At 43.4% G+C, this 20,308-nt stretch overlaps 2 protein-coding genes across 4 annotated transcripts in view; one reads left to right on the top strand and one right to left on the bottom strand.

Moving 5' to 3' along the window:
* ctnnal1 (catenin (cadherin-associated protein), alpha-like 1) overlaps positions 1-16,584 on the top strand; it is a 47,182-nt gene extending 30,598 nt beyond the window's left edge. Inside the window, exons 3-19 of one of the 3 annotated variants that reach the window (XM_041955581.1) lie at positions 1,242-1,429; positions 2,178-2,297; positions 3,734-3,823; positions 4,086-4,256; positions 5,155-5,355; positions 6,471-6,554; positions 6,861-7,019; positions 7,717-7,809; positions 9,156-9,306; positions 10,300-10,364; positions 10,453-10,506; positions 10,793-10,947; positions 11,270-11,318; positions 11,866-11,922; positions 13,304-13,423; positions 14,147-14,230; positions 15,008-16,584. In XM_041955581.1, coding sequence (XP_041811515.1) covers positions 1,242-1,429; positions 2,178-2,297; positions 3,734-3,823; positions 4,086-4,256; positions 5,155-5,355; positions 6,471-6,554; positions 6,861-7,019; positions 7,717-7,809; positions 9,156-9,306; positions 10,300-10,364; positions 10,453-10,506; positions 10,793-10,947; positions 11,270-11,318; positions 11,866-11,922; positions 13,304-13,423; positions 14,147-14,230; positions 15,008-15,178 — 2,012 coding nt within the window. In that variant the 3' untranslated portion in view covers positions 15,179-16,584. Of the gene's footprint in view, positions 1-1,241; positions 1,430-2,177; positions 2,298-3,733; positions 3,824-4,085; positions 4,257-5,154; positions 5,356-6,467; positions 6,555-6,860; positions 7,020-7,716; positions 7,810-9,155; positions 9,307-10,299; positions 10,365-10,452; positions 10,507-10,792; positions 10,948-11,269; positions 11,319-11,865; positions 11,923-13,303; positions 13,424-14,146; positions 14,231-15,007 lie in introns of all 3 variants that reach the window. The other 2 variants (XM_041955582.1, XM_041955579.1) reach the window with 2 other exon arrangements.
* A 2-nt stretch (positions 16,585-16,586) lies between these two features.
* Positions 16,587-18,744, bottom strand: abitram (actin binding transcription modulator). The gene is made up of 6 exons (XM_041955583.1): positions 18,587-18,744; positions 18,366-18,417; positions 17,771-17,900; positions 17,556-17,632; positions 17,397-17,466; positions 16,587-17,088 (listed from the first exon to the last, which is right to left on the bottom strand). The coding sequence occupies exons 1-6, from the start codon at positions 18,666-18,668 to the stop codon at positions 16,951-16,953; spliced, it is 549 nt and encodes a 182-aa protein (XP_041811517.1). The 5' UTR covers positions 18,669-18,744; the 3' UTR covers positions 16,587-16,950.
* Positions 18,745-20,308: the final 1,564 nt, after the last annotated feature.

Here is a 20,308-nt window from a genome sequence, read left to right as displayed (position 1 = left end):
ACCTAGCCATCTCCCCTTCCCCTCTCCCTCTGAGCTCTCTCTCTCTCTCTCTCTCTCTCTCTCTCTCTCTCTCTCTCTCTCTCTCTCTCTCTGAGATTTCTCTCCCACTCCTTCTCGTTCTCAACTCTGAACATTTTTCTCTTGATAGGTACTATTTTGGTAATGTATTCTGTATTGTGCCATTTTTGGGGCTGGTATGAGCAGGTTAGAAAGGGAGAAAGTTGGACTCTGTACAGATATTTTTGCCTTTGCATATATTCTGTGTATGAATTTGCTCTGGCGTGATTGCCAGTTGTATTTGAGGGCTATAGTTGTCTACCCTCAAAAATTGCTCACATAATCCAGAAAGCATGCCAGAAGTGTTTGGGTCAGGCTGTCGCTCCACTGCGCTGAATATAGTCCTGTTGTTTTTCATCCTGTCTGGGACGATATGTTCTCCCGGAGGTGACGAGTGGCGGATTGGAAGAACATTGCTCCATGCTGTTGTCTGAACTAACTTAGAGGGCATTTAGGAAATTAACAGCACCATCCATTCTTCCATTTTCTGCCTCGTATCTGGGTCCAGATCTCAGTGGCAGCAGGCAAAGCAAAGTAGCCTAAAGGTCTTTCCGGCCAGCCACATCTTCCAGCTCCTCCTAGGGATTCCCTGGGTACTCCCAGTCCAGATGGGAAATGCAAACCCTCCAGCATGTTCTGGGTCTGGGAGGAGACTCTTCTTCTTGACTGCTCTGACAGTTTGCCAGAAACTCTTCCAGTCTGACCAAAAGTCCCTTTCCACTGGCTCTCTGAATTTAGCTTTCTCTTTGTTTTGGATGAGTGCATTTTTTAAAGACTTGTGAAGAGGATTTTTATTGCTATTTCCTGTTACTTATCATCCGTCATATAATTTAAAAAGCAATCCATCATCTGCTGGGTCAGATATATGTAGGGAGATTTATGCATTATCTCAGTCTCATAAGTTTTGCATGAATGTCTTACAGCCAATTTTTTGGTTGTCATCTTTGAAGTCTGTTCCCAGTGAGCATTCATGCAGACTTACACAGATTTTAAATTTGGGAAAAAGAAAGCGCTGGTGTGGGATCAGTGCTCTGTGTCCACAGATAGCCGGAGTTTAGGTAGACAAGTTGGGAGGAGGAACGAAAAGGTCAGATTGATAATATCAGACAATATATTGGCATGTACAATTTATCACTGTTGCTCTGTTGCTGAGCCAAACGGCACCCTTCTCTCCCCTCTCGCAGGCGATGCCATAGCCCAGCTGACAGACGTGGGATCAGCCCTGCCGTCTCAGTCAGACGGACGTGTCACAGTGTTCAGTGATAGGACTGGCATGGTGAAAGCTGCCCGCTTGCTCCTCTCCTCGGTCACCAAAGTCCTGGTCTTAGCTGACCGCATCGTCATCAAACAGATAATCACATCGCGCAACAAGGTGAGGCGTGCGGATGTGAGGCTTTCAGAAGATGCATAAAATCCCCTGCTCAGCCCCTCTCGCACACACACAAACACCACAGCAATCACCATCCTGAGTCCTTTATTTCCTTATAAATAAGCACTGGCTGTCTGAAGGAGCACTCGAGAGGCAACTGACGGGAAGCAGCACATTTAGCGGGCACATAAAAACACGGAGCGAGAGACTGCCTCTCTCCATCCTACCTGGCCGTGCTCTTAGCCAGACTGCGTGATATGAATGTAGCTGCAGACCGAGCCAAGAATGGAAACAGGAGGCCTAATCACGGTTGGTTAGCCTCGTTTGGACAGACAGTCGACAGCCCCCTGTTCTCCATTACTGGCAAACACAATTACATCTCTCCTTCCTCTTTGTCTGGTGTGGATAAAAGCTGCTGCGTTAGCGCTGCCAGCTAGCCTACCCTCAGCAGCTAAATTAGCAGCTACATAGACTACTATTAACTAAAGTGCAGGTTCGGAGCTACTTAATCTGCCCGTTTTTATTTTAGGAGATCACTGATATAACTGCATCACACTGAGCTATTATTACTAAAAAAAAAGGGAGCACTGGAGTAACAAAGAAACAGCCTGTAAAAAATGTAACTTTTAGTCTTGGTTCTGTAAGATAAGGATTCACTCTTGGGATGTAAACATGGTGTATGATATCCTGCAAGATGAGAAGAAGGTTGTGGCCATTCGCCGTACTACCCTGATGTTTCCACTCCTCGCAGGTCCTGGTTACCCTCGACCATCTGGAAAGAGTCAGCACCTTCCAGGAATTTGTACAGATTTTCAGCCAGTTTGGCAATGAGATGGTTGAGTTTGCCCACCTCACCGGGGACAGACAGAACGTGAGTAGCATGTGAAGAAACCGACTCTCTGCTTTTCTGTTTTAAGAGTGTCAAAATCAATCGCGCACTGCAGATTTCTCCCAATAAATTAAATGCAAATGCGGCCTAGCTTGGCAAAAAAAAAAAAAAAAGAAAGAAAGAAAGAAAGAAGAAGCTGCATATGGATGGAGTGATGTTTATGAACATGCAGTAATTTGTCTCCTCATTCCTGCAACACCGAGCACATTTTCCTTATTCATGTAGATGTAATCTCCTAACAAGCAGCGGCTTTCTAAATGCCCTATTCTGAATATGTAAGCAGGTGGTGGAATTAGACTGTGAAACCTGCAGTATTTACTCGATGGATGCGCAGGCATCCGCAGAACAGATCAATAATAACAAGGCTTTTTCCGGCTTCTCTGTTAAGTTCTCTTATTTCTTTCTGCATATGTTCATTCTTCTAATCCATAAAAGAAATGTACAGGCCAGTTATGACTCACACTCCTCTGCTCATAACACGGTTCACGGGGCTTTCAGATGCATTCTCTCTGCAATAGCTCAGCTATACCCCAGCAGATCTGCAAAACAAAACTTCTGTTGAAGCTTTAGAAAAACAGTCCAACTTAATTTTTTTTTTTTTTTTTTTTTTTTTTATATATAACTTTGGTCTGTCAAAGACTGCTAATCCTACTTTGATGCATACATACAGCCCCTGCAACTAATGCGCTTTGCCTGCAGAAGTTGATGTAAAGTGCAATGGCTGCGATATCTAGACAGGGAGAAGGGATCGACCATCCCTCTCTCTGAGTCTCCTCAGGGTTTGTGTTTTGACACACACACACATACACTGGGTCTCTCCCCAACGCTCCTCATTGTAGCTAATACTCTCTCTCCTCATTTTCCACCCTGTTTTCTTTATCTTTATCTTTTTTTTTGTCGTGAATCGTGCCTTCACGTGCACATGCATCCCTTTAGAAAAGTCTACCACCCTCAACAATTGAAGCCAGGTGAGCACAGAGGCAAAAATAATGACAGCTAATCACATCGTCTTTGTAATCTAGGGCGACTTGACGGGAGAGAAGTTGATTCAGTTGCCATTTCCAAACCTCATATCTCCCCAACTCAAGCCTATTTCTGTTTGGAAGCAGCAGGCCATGCACACTCGCTCTTCTTTCCTATTCTCCTCACATCGCTTTTTATTAGATGACAATTAACCTAGGAAGTTTCATGTGTGTGTAAACTTGGAGGCATCTGAGTCACTTTTGTGTGTCCCTTCATACCAGCATGAAAGAGATTTGGTGCATACGTTTGATGCTTCATGTCCCTCGGACACCCAGAGAGTTCTAAGAAGTTGCAACTGAAGTAAAGCCATCCGTTACCATATGGTGTGTGTGTGTGGGTGTTTGTGTGCTTGTCTGGTTTATGTGTGTGTGTGCGCACGCCCGTTTGTGCTGTAGGACTTGAAGGATGAGAAGAAGAAAGCGCGGATGGCAGCAGCCAGGGCAGTGCTGGAGAAATGCACCATGATGCTCCTCACAGCCTCCAAGGTAAACAGCTGGCGCACCAGCGCTGCACCTCTGGGCGAGGGTTATGGATTCTGTCCAGCTTTAAGATTTAAGGCCTTCTGAAGTTAAGTTAATTCCAAGCTTTCTCAGACGCTGCGATCAATGGTAATGCTCAAAACTAAAAGTCGCACAATCATGAAACAAAACAAAACAAAGAGAGTGAATGATCTATAAAAAAGATAGAAGTTGAAAAGAGTTGAGGAGGATGCAAGCGTTGACATTTCACATTGGATTTCTTCTTAAGACTTGCCTGAGGCACCCAGATTGCGAGTCGGCGCGGATCAACAAAGACGCCGTGTTCCACCGAATGCGCTGTGCCCTGGAGCAGGTCATCGAGATAGTCACCGAGGCACGGAGCTGCGGGGAGAACAAGATCCTCCCTGCCAGCATCTACGACGGCATCAAGGACTTCAAGGTAGGATCAGAAACGAGGCTTAGTAAAGGAGACGATACATATCACAGCAAAGGCTTAAGGTTAGCGATGCTCGCCTGACAGGTGTTGTCCCGTGAAGTTACGTCATGATCCTCTTGTGGGCGAAGCATCATGCTGAGATTTAGCTGTTTAAAAATCACTGGAGCACAGCTTTGTAAAGAAAAAAAAAGAAAAGGGTATAATAACATAATCTGTTTATTTCAAGAAGAAAGACCAAAGCAAAAATCCTCAAATCAGGAAATTCAAATGTAACTCAGACAATCCACACGTAGGACCAGACTTACTGTATCTATTTTATAATTTGGTTGTGTGAATCACCAATAAACCTACGTGCCTATGACTAATCTCCTCTCTCCTCCTTGTGCGCTGGAAAATGAAAGAAATGAAAACAAAACGCAGAAATGTTCTGAGGCGGTCTTTTACATTGAGAGAAAAGAAGGAGAAAGTATTCTAATGAAAGGACTCACAGATGCTTATTGCTTTTAATGAATGGCTTCATAGCTCTTAATGGCAGAGTTGAACTAAAAGCTTATGTAAACATGTCACCTAAGGACGCACAAGCAGAGGCCATTTCTTCTCTTAAAAACAGAGCGTCGTTGGAAAAGGATAAAAGAGGAAAATGCATTAGCTTTTATGTGTTTGTGCTTGAGACGCTGCCTTTGTTGGACCGGATGACTCTCAGGCTAAACCCATATCCCAAAATCCCATTGGACGATGAGTCAAGTGCTTATTAATAATGAGGTAGTAAATCATGTTTTTTCCCTAAAGACATTAGTTAGTAAAACTTTTGTGTGTTGCCACCTTAATCTTCTCTCTCGTCTCAGCAATCCTTCAAATGCTGCTTTAACTCCAATGACCTTCCTCCCCTGTCCTCCTGCAGTCCAGCGTGGAGTGCCTGCGGGAGAACCTGTACACCTCATCACCCCAGAGCGTGGGCAGCCAGCTGGAGGCGCTGGTGGAGCGGACGGAGGACTTCACTGATTCGGCCTACACCAGCCACGAGCAGCGGCAGGCCATCCTAGGTCTGTGCCAGCTGGCCCGCCAGGACACTCAGCAGCTGGTGCACGCCTGGGTTGAGGCGGTATGTTGGCACAAGCAGGCACGCTTGCACAGATGCACATACGCCTGCAGGAATATTCATAAAAAAAACATATGCTCCCATATGAAGGATGATATTAAGTACCGCAACTGAAAGACACTTGTAAAAGCAAAGTGTGATAATAAGATGCAAAGCAGAGTTAACCAAGCAAAGAGGAAGAGATGAGGGTTGGGTTGTTAGTGTAAGGAATGATGGGGAATTGGTAAGGTTATGAAGGAAATTTAATATTTTTTACAATGCAAGTGGGAGAGCTCTTGTGTGTGGCATGCGGTATCCGCTCAGCACACACAGCATGCTGCACAGACACAAATCCATACAGACAGACTCACCCCGTCTCACTCAGTCATTCACTGTTTCCACACATCCCTCCCAGAACAACAGAGCACAATAACCCACCTGAATAACCATTTTTATTTATTTATTTTTAACCAAGGCTTGCACAGCCGAGACAGAAACATCACGTAGTGTTCCGCGCCGTGCTGCCATTCAGCCGCTTCTCCTCGGCCTTCAGAACTGATGGACTTATGAAACACAAGCCATTGTGTCGCAGTTTCTTTTTTCTTCTTAAACTTTCTCAGTGTGCTCGGAGTACACGGAGATCATCTAGCCTTTGCAATTGAAGGTCATCTTGAGAATTGAAAAGACCAGAGCACTGCAGTGTTGTGAAATTGCAGAGAAGCATCTGAATGTGCAAATGTTCTTGGGTGTTCTGCCCAGTCATCGTGGCTCGTTTAGAAGAAAATGTATATTTGTTTTCTTTCCAACTGGATTCATGAGTCAGAAAGTTGGAAATTAAGAAAATTGTTGGACAATATTTAAATGAAATAGTTTGTTTAAGTCGTTTTAGAGTGATTGCACAAAATTGCATGTTGAAACGACCGGCTTTCTTTGCGTATTCACAACATAACACAAATGTAATTGGAAAGTCAAAAACCGTGCATTTAAGACCAAAGTTAATTTTGCAATCCAGTCTTTTTCGAGTGCATTATTATACTCCTCCAGATGATAATGTAGCTTGGTGTGTGGGCCTGTGAAAGCAAGCCGGCTCTCATGCTTTCTTCTCCTCTGCCTCTCCCTTGTCTCGCTTGGAACAGCAGTCTGTCCACGCCAAAGAGGCCACAGAGGACATGGAGGTGGCCATCCTGAAGACGTGCCAGAGCGTCAACGACCTCCGGCGTGAGGTGAGCAGCGGTCTGTCTCTGCTCTGCCTGTCTGGCCTCTGAGTCTGAGTAGATGTGCTCAGTTTCAGAGAGCCACAGACACGACTGGGATGTCTCTCACAGGACGCTCTGCCTCTGCAGCTGGTTTTCTTTTTCCCATCACTCTTCAGCTTTGCCTGTCACCTCGTGTCATTGTGTCACCTCTGCTACTCCTCCTCAAACCCTCACTCATCCATGCCTCTCACTCATCTGTCTTTCTCTCCCGTCGCCTCCCCACTGCTCCCTCCCTGTCCCATTTGGCAGTTTAATCTCTGATTCCTCCTGCAGCTCCATAAGGTGGCAGTCGGTCGTGCCTCAGACTTGCTCAAAGTTCACGGGGAGCAGCTGCCTCTACGGGCTCTCAAAGCTGCAGGCGCCGAGGGGAACCTGGAGGCGGTGGCCGAGTATTCACGCACGCTCACCGAGCAGAAGGAGCAGCTGGTGGAGGTAGGGTGGGGGCAGGGAGGCTGGGAGAGGTTTTTGGTGGTGGTGCCACCTAGTAGAAGTGTTGTGAAAAAAAAAATAGAGATGAAATCAGCAGTGAAGTTTAGATTTGTCCATTTATTTGTAGGTACTTATCAATCTTAGGCAAAATAACTGGCGTACCACAAGCACTTGTTTAAGCATGTAAACTCATACAGGTTGAGATGAATGAAAATGTAGACTAGACACTTCTAATCCTCAACCAAATTAAAGTCAACATGTGGTTTTGTTGTGCAAACACTGAGCAGAAAAATGCCATGCAGGCTTAGTCATGCCTTCAAGTGGCCCTAACAAACAAAGCTTCCAGTGCCGCTTGAAAAAATACGTTGCGTGAGAGTAAAGGTGCTCCCTTTGGAAAAGTACACAAATGTTTTCTTAAATACGCAGCCTAAACATTCACTCATTATCCGCCCACACTGAAACAAGCAAAAACAGCATTAACGTTCCTGCTGACACCACAAGTGAAAACCATAGCTTTCTGCAGGTTTTTGTGCAGTCAGCATCAATACAAATAACACTGCTGTATGAACCTCTAAAATGTATATAATTCTTCCACAGTGATACAGTTAGGTCTGATCATGTTTTTGCCTGTAAGGTTTAAATTGTATATGTAGTATAGTATAGCTGTCATAATTTTTTCCTCCTGTGTCTTTGTCTCCAGACGTGCCGGTTGCTGTGCCACGTGTCGGGGTCAGAGCCTCTGGAGATCACCTGTATACACGCTGAGGAGACCTTTCACGTCATTGGTCCACAGGTAACTTTAACCCTCCAAACATTTTTCTGTATTGATTTTTGGGTTGGTTAGTTTTAGAGCATACCCCGCTGACCTGATGTGTAAATGGCAGCAAGCAGGGGAGACGGGATGAGTCTGGAAAGACATACATGTTTACTTTCAATTAAAGCTGAGGCCCGTTTCGTTCCATTCAACACTTTTATAGTGTGTCAGTAAAGTCAAACCAGTCTCACAGTGGTCTGGGAGTGAAATCAAACCTGAGTAATATTCTTCCGCGATGCAGTGGGGTGGGAAAATAGACAAATTGCCTCACGTCTTCTCTGTCTACCTCCTCCACCTGCCATCCATTCAAGATGGCTGAGAACATGCTGTCCACCTAGTCCCCCTATCCCAGATCTAATTATGTTTGCTCTTGGAAACCGTCCATGCCAGTAATTATCCAGCAATGTAGAATGTTCCCGTCCTGCGGCGCTAATGTCAGGCCCCACATGACTCTGCAGTAATGACTCCGCTCCTAAGTTCAAAGGTCAGCCAATCAATAACGTTGCAGTATGGGTTGGCGGTGGCGATATGCCTCTGTGTGTGCCCAAAGTAATAGAGGGGTGGCCCAGAGGGTAATTGGCTATTAAATACTACACTGTAGGGGATGGGCGTGGTGTATGTGTGTGTGTGTGTGTGTGTGTGTGTGTGTGTGTGTCAGTGCTGGCACACGTTCATGTGTGTGTTTTGTTTTTTTAATTTAGATTCTTAAAATGCGGTCGTTTAATTGTTGCTGTCTTATTTCCACAGAGTCGAGATACGGGACTTGATTGCAGATATTATAAATTGTGACATGTGTTCCAGACGTATTGCAAGCTTGGGCTCGGTCCCACGTTCGATGGGACCTGCGTCAGTGTACTAATGAACCTTAATCCGTTTATTTTGTAAAGCAAAGGCTTTGAAGGACCAGTGGTTAATTCTTTTGACCATGTAGATTTAAGCTAGTTTTTCTTAATGAATTTTGCTTTTTTGTGTGATAAGTAATCATAATTGAAAATACCCGTTTTACTGCTGCGTTTACAAACTTACCTTGTCTACCTGCTGTGTGTGCTATACTGTATTAAATTCTATGTATTTAGGTGGAATAATTTCATTATATTATTTTTGGACACAGGATTTTAGTTACACTTATAATTATTCTGTATTATTTAACCATAATTCACTATTAATATTTGTGTGTCTGCTTAGTCGTGTCCCCTGCCTTGAATATTAATTAATATTATTATTATTGCCTTTGTTTCACAGGGGGCACATGTGAGTGTGACACTGACAGGTTCACGGGTAGAATATGGTTGTCTCATGTCGCAATTCTTCACACTCTTCCTCAGATCATCTCAGCAGCCCAGACGCTGGCCCTCCACCCATCCAGCAAGATCGCTAAGGAGAACCTGGAGGTGTTCTGCGAGGCCTGGGAGTCGCAGCTCTGCGACATGGCTCTGCTGCTGAGAGAGATCAATGACGTCTTCGAAGGCAGGCGAGGTGCGTTTCGGTTCAGTTAATGGATGTCCATGTGCATTTGGTGGAGACGCGGGGGTGTAGCATGTACAGTCTTGCAGAAAGAGGGAAGCAGAATAAAAGCTAAATGTGTCAGTTGCATTTTAGCTTCAGAGAATCACATGATTATTTTCCCCCTTGAACACTTCAATAGCCTTAATGAAAATTAAAGTTTTCATTAGCAAGCAGCATGAGCACATCTATGAAAAGTGAATCATCATGGACTGTGGGAAGTATTTTGTATAAGGGACGTCAGTGCCGTCAAACACCCATGCACTCATTCATTCATTCCTCCTCTGTACTCCCCCTCTCTATTCGTCAGTATACAAGTTACCTGACGTGTCCAAATCATGGGCAGCTCCCTTTCACAGATCAGCTGCTTGTTTCCATACTGACAGAGACTCAGACACAAAGTACATACCCACTGTGTATTTTTGTGCCTTTGTCCGTGCACACTCAGATGCACGTTTGTGTTAGGAAGTGCTAAGTGTTATAGACCCCCGTGCTTTCACACACCGCAAATCTGAGAAATCTGGCACATTTCCAAGACGTGGCTGCCCTCAAGAATGCGAGTTTCGCATAAAAAGGCAGTAAATATTTTGAAGTGTAGCTAAGCAGGTGAAAGGATCACATCCATCACACATTTATATTCCCACGAAGCCAAAGAGCTCTGTTAAAATGTAAAAATATGGACACTGTGGAGAGATTTGCTTTTATTATTTTCTCCTAATCTTCTCCCAGAAACATGACGAGCAGTTTATCGTCCCTGTAGTCACTTGGAACGAACTGCGCTGTTCGCGTTTATGATGGAGGATTAAAATGTGCCAAGGGTGGACAGCGAAAACAATTTAATTACCATAGTTACTGAATGAGCATAATTGCCACCCTAATTGTCTGAAAAAGTGTATATATCTTTCATTTAAAGAGAAATAACACGTGATTGTTTCATTTTATTTATTTTTGCGACCTTGTGTTCAGATAATCTCAATAACTCTCTACTCCCAGGAGACAAAAGACCTTATTTGTCACTTCCCAGACCCGGGGTGAGTATCACACCATCCGGCCTCATGAATATTCCAGTGATCCAATGGTTTGTAATCCTCTGATTAATGCCACTCTCTTTTCCCACAGAAACACTCGCTCACTAACTTGAAGACTGCCAAGGCTGTCAGGTTGGATGCAGAGGTAGCGTACGCCGTAAACTCCTCTGGTTTCAGCACAATACATCATGTCACGTCTTGCACCCTGTTCTGACAGCAGTGTATTCATCTCCAGGAATATTGATGGCGTCCGTATGGTAACAGGCTGCAATTTTGCCGGCCGCCAGTTTTTCAAATGACGTACAATCAGACCTCTCTGTGTGTTAACAAATTAAAATAAACCTGCTTGATGATATATGTTGCTAAAAGTGCCCCCGTTAAATTTCAGTCTTTTCCCATGTAGTATTTGCACGTGTGTTGTCTTCCCGCAGGAGCAGACAAGCATGGCCAAGTTGGGTCTGGAGCTTCGTCTGCTGTCGTCGGACGTGGACACGGAGGTGGAGAAGTGGGAGGAGCAGGAACACGACATCATCCGGCAGAGCCAGAGCCTGGCCAGCATGGCCTACAACATGCACCTGTTCACCAGGTAGCATGTGCTTCGATTTTGTATCTGCAGGCCGCTGATCTGTTACATTCGTTTCAGAGCTCAACACTGTAAAGCCTCTTAAGCACTCACATGAATCTTTTTAGAGGCTTAGTGTTAATGAGAGCCCCCAGCTATCGATATTCACTGGGCATAGTTTGAGGCACTGGTAAAGTTGACATGACTGTGACTCATTCTGACAATGAAATCGTTGCGATTCATCCAAGTTGTTTGTTGATTGCGATGGGTGTATTTTGCCCCCATCCATCTTTCTCATCCACGTTTCCCTTCCTCATTTTCTGTGTTTCCCGTATTGATCCTCCAGAGGGGAGGGGCTGCTGAAAACAACACTAGATCTTTTTCATCAGGCTGAGGTATGTGCATCCATAGCCGCTAATCTCTGCTCCCCCGTTTTATCGAAGGTGTAAATGAATGCATCTGTTGTTTCGCTAAACTAAAGACACGCGGGGGCTGGATCAATAGGTTACAGTGCTAAATGCCAGCATCACTTCATTCACTTCGCTCTTGCAGATCTGATAGGCCGTGACTAGGACTTATCGTCATGATGGAAATATAGTGCCGCATCAGACACAGGAGGTGATAACGAACAAGGTTGCATGGTGGAGTGTAGCCTACTGAACTGGGATCATTGCCAATAATGTGCAGTAATTTGTAGAACCAGGGCCCAAAATGTCAGCCAGGATTTATTCCATTTGGGGTGAGCGAGGGAGATAAGAGAGAAAGAGGAACGACAGGGATAGGGAGACAGGAAGGCACGCTGATAAGAAGAGCATAGAAAAGTAAATTCCCGTAATATTTACTCACTGTGCTGTGACTGTGGAAGTTTAAACAATTCTACTTTTGCTTGTATTTGTACAAGTCTTTTGATTTTTCTCTCTTTTTTTCTGTCATGCTCTTCAGGTTCTTTCTGAAGAGGGGCTCCAGCTGTGCTCGTCTGTCCGCACTTTTTCCACTCAGGTATGAAGTAATAAATAAACCTCTCTCTCTCTCTCCTGAACACACACACAGAGTTTAAGGCTGAACGCCAAATAAGAATGCACTCACATACCATTTCCTAATATTTGTGAACATTAAACACTCCTGAAAAAGAAACTGAACGTCTGCTATAGAAAACAAAGATGACTTTTTGTATAAGTAGCAATAAAATCGACAGTGTTTTTGTACTCAGTATGTCAGTATGTCTCTGGTGGAATCTCTGACTTTAGTACAGTGATGTGAAGCTAAAGAAATCAGTATAAAATCTAATCTATCTAATCTAATCTACAAGTAAGTAATAGAGAAAAAATGAAGCCAAAGAGGAAAGCAAAGGGTTTATTTTCTTTTACAAAGGGTGAGCTGCTAACCCATCTGTATGCAGACACACACACACACACACTGGCACCTGTGCCCCCACCCACGTTACGCCTCTCACACACATACACACCCATATCACCCATTCTGGCATGCCACGGTGCCAGGCCTGCCTTATAAATCACACAGCGAGAGCAGGAAATTAAGGCTGTCACACACTTTCGCCGTCCTCCTGTCCCCTCCAAGTCGAGATCCAACAAACAAATGCAGCCTCAGTGCCTTCCTTCCTCTTGCCCTCCACCAACTTCTTCCCCGGGTCCTCCAGGTTTAATTAAACGGCTCTTTTTGACAGCTACTAACGACTGCCATTTGTCACCACTGCGTCTGTAGGTGTGTATGTTTGTGCACATGTGCGCGTGCGGACCAGGTGAGGGTGGGGGAGTCGACTGCGACCTCCCGTTCATAATCAGGAGGCCCAGCTCTTCAACTTGCCTCACGCTCTCTGATTAATTACATCAAACAAACTGGTGCTAATGGAGTCCCTCTGCCTCACCCTCCACTCCTATAGTTCTATGGCACCAAACACACTTGTAGCACACCTGTGTTGCCCTCATTGAAATTACCAGGCTTTTTATGCAAATTAGCGCAAGCATTTTTAATTGAGCTTTAAGAGGGGCTGTGTGTTTTTGTCCGGCGTGAGTAGAGCTGAATGCAGGAGCTTGTGTTTTTAGGTCATTGGTGGCATGTAGCTCAAGTAGATTGATGGCCCCCGTGACTGAGATCCAGGGATTAACTCAGATGGATAACAGACTTAAGCAGTAGATCATGACCGGGTTGTTGCTGATGGATTACATCAAACAACGCTAAACCTGAATTTATTTCATCCTCCTTTTTCCTTTTTGTGATTTGTGAGCATTGTAAACCCAGACCTGTAAATCTATCATTGTCTGTACATATTAACCCAGTCAGCTTGGATAACAGCATCATAAACCTTCTCTGCTGTGCTGAAAGACATCTCTCCCTCTCTCTGTCTTTCTCTCTGTTCCAGCTGGTTGATGAGGAAAAGTCTTTGGTGGTGACAGAGATGGAGAAACTGGTGGCATTATGCCAACAGCTGCAGATGGGGGCCAAGACTCCTGTGCAGGGCAAGACTGCCACCTTCCAGAAGGTGCCCATACTACGCTTGTGAATCTTTGTTTGTTTGTGTGTGTGTACGCAAAAAATGAATGGATGACTTGTTTTTGCCCTAAATCTGTTTAGTTTGGTAGACATTAAATTAGTAACATCACACAGAGCAGACTTTCTGTAGTTGTGTTTTTTTTTTTTTTTTTTTTTTTTAAAGCACTAATTAGCGTTGACAGCATCAAATCTACAAATCCAACAACAGACGGGCATCAGTGGAGCTGGGCACACAATAGAGCATGACTAACCACGCTGCTTCATTACTGGCTACAGCATTATCTTTGAGTGATCTGCTAGTAACACCATTATCGAACACAGGGCGCTAAATTAATGAATGTCTGTGAGGAATTAATGAGCATCTTGGGCGGGAACGAGCTGTCTTAGGTCACCTTGTAATAAAGGCGAAGCTTGGAATCAAAAGGACGGGATGAAGAATAATGTCCTCTTCTGATTAATGAGCGTCTCTTTGATATGTATTGGCTCCCATCTCACTGTCTCTCCATCCTGATGTTCACTTTATCATTCCTCGTTAATAGGGGAGTGTGTTTGTCAGGGGCTGGTACAGTAGAGCCCTCATCAGGAATATCATGTGTAGTTGTTGGGCTGCTCATTTGATGTGTTTGGATGTTCTTGTGCATTTGTGTCCAGTTTGTATCCACGCTACCTCTCTTAAACTAGTTTCTTTAGCATTTTATTTCTTTGTCTCTAGGTGGACGCATCCATTCAGACAACCAGAGGTATCTTGACTGTGGTGCTCTCCCTCCTCCCGCTCTGTAACAAGCTCAACAGAAAGGTGACAGCCACTGTATCACGACTGAATTAGATAAGCATGCTACATGGAACTCAAGCTAAACTGAAAGAGAAAGAGCTCAGAAAAGCTTTATTTAGCCTGAGAAAGAATGATTAAACCAGAACTGAATCTTTGGGCACTTTGAGGCAGTGGGATCAACGTATGAACACAACATCAACATACAGCCATTTAATAATGTTGAGCAACATTTGCATTCATTTGGACTTGTGTTCCTGGCCACTCGGTGAATGTTGATCCAAAATTTGATACTTTTAGTCTGTATTTGGTCTCCACCAGCTTCTGAGGGAAATTAATGGCTCTTTAGCTGCTAAATGTTCCACTATGTTCACCAGGTAGTCAGTAACTTTGTCTGCTGTTTGGTGCAGTGGATGTTTGCTTTTTCAGTGATGAGAGCAGAGAAAGACAACTTTACAGTGGTGGCCTGGAAAAACAAAATAATGAGCTGAAAGATGCCAGAACCCTCCATAAATCTGAGGGGACCTGCAGAGGTGTCGGATCATTTTGGGTTCATCACTACGAGCAATCTCTTTAACATACAAGTGGTTGTGCAATCCATTGTTAGTATAAAAATATTCATTACAGCAGCTTTAAGTGAATTTATTTTACCAGCTAAATGAGTGTTGTTACATCTTTTAGTTTGTTTTACTTGCACAAACATAACAGCATAAAAGCAGACTACAAAAATAAAACAAATGCGACAGGAGAGGTGAACCATTCAGTTTTTCATTTGTTTCCTCTCCATGCGGTGTCCGTTTGCAGTACAAGTCAGAGAGGAGTAGCTTGGGTTCCCCACAGGACTGGAGGGAGAGGCAGGATGCGGCCACACCTGTCAAAGAGGAGGGACCTCTTAACAGCAAGAACAGCAATGGCTTCGGTGTCAAATCCTTGGAGCAGCACATGGCTGGCCTCAACCTCCTGGAAAGCAAATAATCCAGGAAGCAGTCACTTCCCTTGTCCACTGTTCTCCCAGGGAGCAGCACATAGCCAACCTCACCTGTTCTTGAGGACATGTAGTCCAGGAAATACTACACACCCCTCATCCTCATGCACCCACCCAAGGTTTACAGTGGAAAAAAGAAGATCCAAGGTCTCTGTGCCCAGGGGCAGTTTTACCCCTAAGTGGTTGGCTGCCTGAAGCACCAGTCCAGTTCCACCCCAGTCCACAAGATGGAGACAATCAGCCAATGCTATGACTTTGCCATTCACAGTGAGCCACTTAAAAGAGTGAGGGTTACATAAAGAGTTGAAAAACTGGTCAAAAATCAGGAAAGATCTCCTCTTGATGCTCAGCTCAGCCATACATCTGTCTTCACTATGTGCCTCTGTGTAACAAGCCTATTTGCTTTGTGGTGTCCTGTAAACGTGTTGCACATGTTAGCCAAATGAGAGAAAAAAAACTAAACAACCCTCAGTGAAATGGCTGAAAACCCACCATGCATGATGCCATCATCACCAAACCCTTGTGTTTGTTTATGGTCAATGTGTCATAGGTTTGTAATGTTAACTAATATTAGCCACAGTGGTACATTCTGTCCTTGATCACTGCTATTGCAGTCAGCGTCTCACTTGGATAAAGAAGTATCTCAAAAGTCAACCACGCCATATGATTAATGTCTGATTTCCATAGTTTGCTATGAAATGTTCCCAATGTGCCATGTTAGTAACAAAATGCAAAAATCTCAATTTAATGCCAAATATGACTGTCCTCACGAAGACGCTTTGATCTTCAGCTTGCTCGTATGAAATATAAAGCTCTTAGTCCTCCGGTGGATATCACCGGAGATTTTTATTTGGTGTCTCCAAAAAGTCAGATAAGGATGAAACTCATCACCAAGATGCTTTTGGGATGTCAGAACCTTACTTTATACTGTCCGTAGTATTATTAAATCATATTCTGTGTATACTGTTATACTATTTCCTCACAAAAGAAATGAAAGATAACTCTGAACTTGCACCTGTGTCAGATGGAGCCTTGAAGTGTACTTGTTATGAAGACTATCATTGTGAAGCTGCCTCGTAGGCCAGTATGTATTACATGGTATATGGTATATATAATATGGTACTTGAAGCATAGATATATAGCATATATATATATATATACAGTAAGTATACTAAAGTAATGACTTTGGTACAAGGTGAGGGTGTGATAATGACTGAAATGAATAACAAACATTAAGCTTTAGAGTTGCTTTGTACAGTGTGAGAGCAGCTAAGGATGCTGGGTATTGTAGTGGGACTACAGATGTGAAGAAATCATAGATCTAGTTTTGGACCATCTATTCTTTTGACAATTCAAAGGTTAATAAAAGTGACACGTAAAAAATAAACAATATTTTTTCTTAAATCACTGTTGTTTGTGTTTATTGGTATAGAAAAATAATTAAAACTGAATATTCGTTGAGTATTTAACAAATAGCCTTGAAGTAACTTGCTGTGCTTTCCTCCATTTCCTCACTTTTCATAACAGAAAAACCAACCAATAAATTAAGAACTTGAACGGTTTCTGAAACGGTGGAAAACACTGATAGTCTCGAGGCACAGCGCAGTGCTTGCATTATATGCAATAGTCTCTTTGAAGTGATGATAAGGTAAATGTCTCTTTCCAGGATAATGTCCTCCATCTTCACTCATCCAGGAAGGAGTGGAAGGGAGAGAAGCTCTCTCAGAACAGTTCTGACTTCAGGCAATAATGTGGAGCTTCGTCAAGAGGGTTGTGACTGGGCACCAGCACGTTTGGAGAGGACGCTCTCGAACTCCTCTCTGCTCAGAAGATTCTCTGTTATGCTCTTGCTCTCCTCAAACTTTGGCAGGATGACAGCGATGTATCCGTCAGTGGAAGGCTGTTCAGATTTGACAGACAAAGTGCTATTAAACCATCTCAAACATTTGTTTTGATATGATTAGATGGCTTTAATGACAAAGTGTTTTTACATTTTTGCAAATGCACGCCCCAATGCAAGAAGAAACCCAGTGTACACTGTGTATACAAAGCGTGGAAATGTGCAACCCTGACTATTTACATTAACAGACGCATAAATGTGAATTATTGGAATACCAATGATTAAAATTCACAGATGGATGGACATGTATCTGGAATCCACATGAGCACATGACTGTGATAACATTACAATGTAAAATGTATACTTACCTTTTCCAGCAAGAGGGTGGGTGTTTCTAATATATTTTCATTGACTTCAATTAGCCGGCCCCGGATGCAGCTAAAAAGATGACAGATACAGTATGTGTGACTGATCCTGACATACGAGCACATGGAATGAAAGCCATGGAAAGCAAACTTTTGTCTCACCTGTAGATTGTGTATTCAGTTTCATCTGTGCATGTTATCCTACACAGAGGTGCGTAGTCAGTGAGGAACTGACCCCCCTGTAATGGGAAAAATGATGACAGGAATTGGACGCCTAGCTCACCAACGTGTGAAGTAAAGATACACAAATTCAAGATCATGCACTCAGACCATCATCATCAAATCATCTGCAGTTTTATGAATTATTATGAATTTACCCGCTTGGACTTCCCAGAAACTTTATTTTTCAGCCGACTGCAGGCGTTACTGATCTGGTAATTGATGCTTTTGATCATCCGCCCATTCTGAAGGATCGGGTGAGAGTCTGCTAAGGTGACAACGCACAGTCTGCAGAAAACAAATGCAAATTCAAAAGTGTGCCTTTAGAAGGAATACGATAAGTTAGCAATATCACTATGAAGTCACTTACACTGAGCCTGGATTAAATCAGGTTTAAAAACTGTGACACAAATCTTTGAAGTATACTTAAAGTGCACGTTTTATTAGCAAGGACACTGGGTGATCAGTAAAATAGAAAGCCCTGTAGCATGCAATCAACTGTTTTTGTTGTGAATCTTAAGCTTTTTTGAAGCTGTGCTTTGTGTTGGTGTTTTAACAGTTATTTGTTTGTATTAAATATTCATGGAAATAGTCTCAACAAAAACGAACATGAGTAACATTATTGCAGTGCACGTGTTTCAATATCAGTGGTCTATCAGGTGATTACCGTACAGATTGTAAAAATCACTTTTCGTTTTGTACTTAACACCACCTGGTGTTGATTTCACTGTTTAACCATCACACCACTGTTACCTGTTTGAATGCTGCAGGATGCAGTGGTCCTCGCACGGTTTCCCCTTCATATCTAAATAAACCAACACTCATTTTAATTCGTGACATTTTAAATCAACACATTATGAAAATATTTAGTGCTATCTCCCTCTGATGTCTCAAGTTTTAAACCAACGTTGGCTCACTTATCGTTAGCCACGCAGCAGCTAACATGAGTGAAATTTAAGTGGGAGGTTATTTACCGGCTCTGTACCATCGTGTGTAATATCGGTCGACAACTGAAGGCGCCTTTGCTTCTGTGTCTTTCTGCTCCACACAGTCCATCAAAAATATTAACAACACACGTTAAAAGAAAAAGACTAATTTACAGCAACGCCTACGTTTATTCACTGTAGTTACTTTACTTGACGGACACAAAATTATGTGACACTGAGCGGTCCGTCCTTCATAAGAATCCGAGCGAAACGGTTCCGGAGATTGTTTTCGTTTCTTTGAGGATTGAATGGTTAAATTTGGCTCTTAAAAACATACAATCCATTAAAATAAATATTAACAATAAATCATGTGGTAATTTTCCAAAATGGCAGCATAGATGCATCAGAGAAGAACCGAACATCTGCGGACCAGATGTCGACTGATCCAGCCTCAGCTGCTCTCCAGCACATTACATGTCAAAGTCGGGTTGACTAACTGAGGATGTCAGCGTTGTAAACATGTCCAAAGCATTCTTTAAACGATGATGAAGTTTCACAGTGACACATAATGCCACGTGAGTCTGATTTATCCCAGGATCCTCCTGCTCAAGGTTGCAATTACACTCCACTGCAGCAGGGCTCCAGACCCTCAGGGGCCACAGGACCCAAATAGTGTGTGCCACTTGATTTGCGGGCATTTGATGAATTTCAAATTTTCCAACAGTAACACACAATATCAACTCAAATAATAATAAGGGCCTTAAAGCTGCTCCCGCATCATTATTTATCTGGTACTGGTCTTGTGGTGCCATATGTAAAAAAAAAATCTGGTTAAAAGTTTGTATTTGAACAGATTACCACCACCACAGGCCAGTAAATGGCCCAAGCATTTTCCCCCCATAGTGAATCTTTTTGGCCCCTGTTGTAATCTGTAGTGGTGCCTCCTGGGACACATTATGAGAGCAATTTCTCACATTGCCCACTAGATGTCAGACTACTGCTAGCAACTGCACTATGCTGTATGGTCAATGTGATTTAACTCACGCACATGCAGATGACATCAGTTTGTTCAAATACCAGAACCGCTGCATGATGCAGGTACATCCCCATATCTTTAAAGTAAAACATTGTCTCCTGCTAAACATTTCAGGTGCAAATAAGATGCATAAAACTGTTTAAGTGTTATATTCCATCTCACAGTGTATGTCATCATCTGTTCAATTTCCATATTTCAAGATGTGTGATTTTTTCCCCCCATTTGGCTGTAACAATTCTCACAGATGGCAGATAGACATATGAATATGTTGATCCTGCATCCCGGGGGATTATGTAATGAGGAGGTCTGAGAGAGACTGGATGCAGGAATGAAGTACTGTTCCCCCTCTCCTCGATTTGGCAAGCAGCCCCTTTCTGACCCAGACCAATCACATACCAAACATATCGGGCTTGACATGCTTCTTGCACAATGCTGAGGGAACATTTTTCGGGGATTGGTATCGGCACGAGGCAGATTAAGTAATGATGACTTCATCTTGGTCACACGAATGAGAGGACGAGAGCGCAAGAGCGAGAGAGACTCAGCTGAAGGGTTTTTGGGGGCACAATGAGTTTTCCATGTATCTACTCACCACTACCAAGACTTGGAAAGTTTAGCTGTCAAAACCCATCGTAATGAGTTTTCCATTACTCCTCTGTCTGTGGTAGGCCGTGGTCTGCAATTAATTCAGAGAGGAAACACAAAACCATTGTGGAAACAGTGGGCACAAAGAG

Source organism: Chelmon rostratus, chromosome 16 (assembly GCF_017976325.1).
Source record: "Chelmon rostratus isolate fCheRos1 chromosome 16, fCheRos1.pri, whole genome shotgun sequence".
Taxonomy (NCBI): Eukaryota; Metazoa; Chordata; class Actinopteri; order Chaetodontiformes; family Chaetodontidae; genus Chelmon; species Chelmon rostratus.
This window is presented reverse-complemented; position numbering and strand designations above follow the sequence as displayed.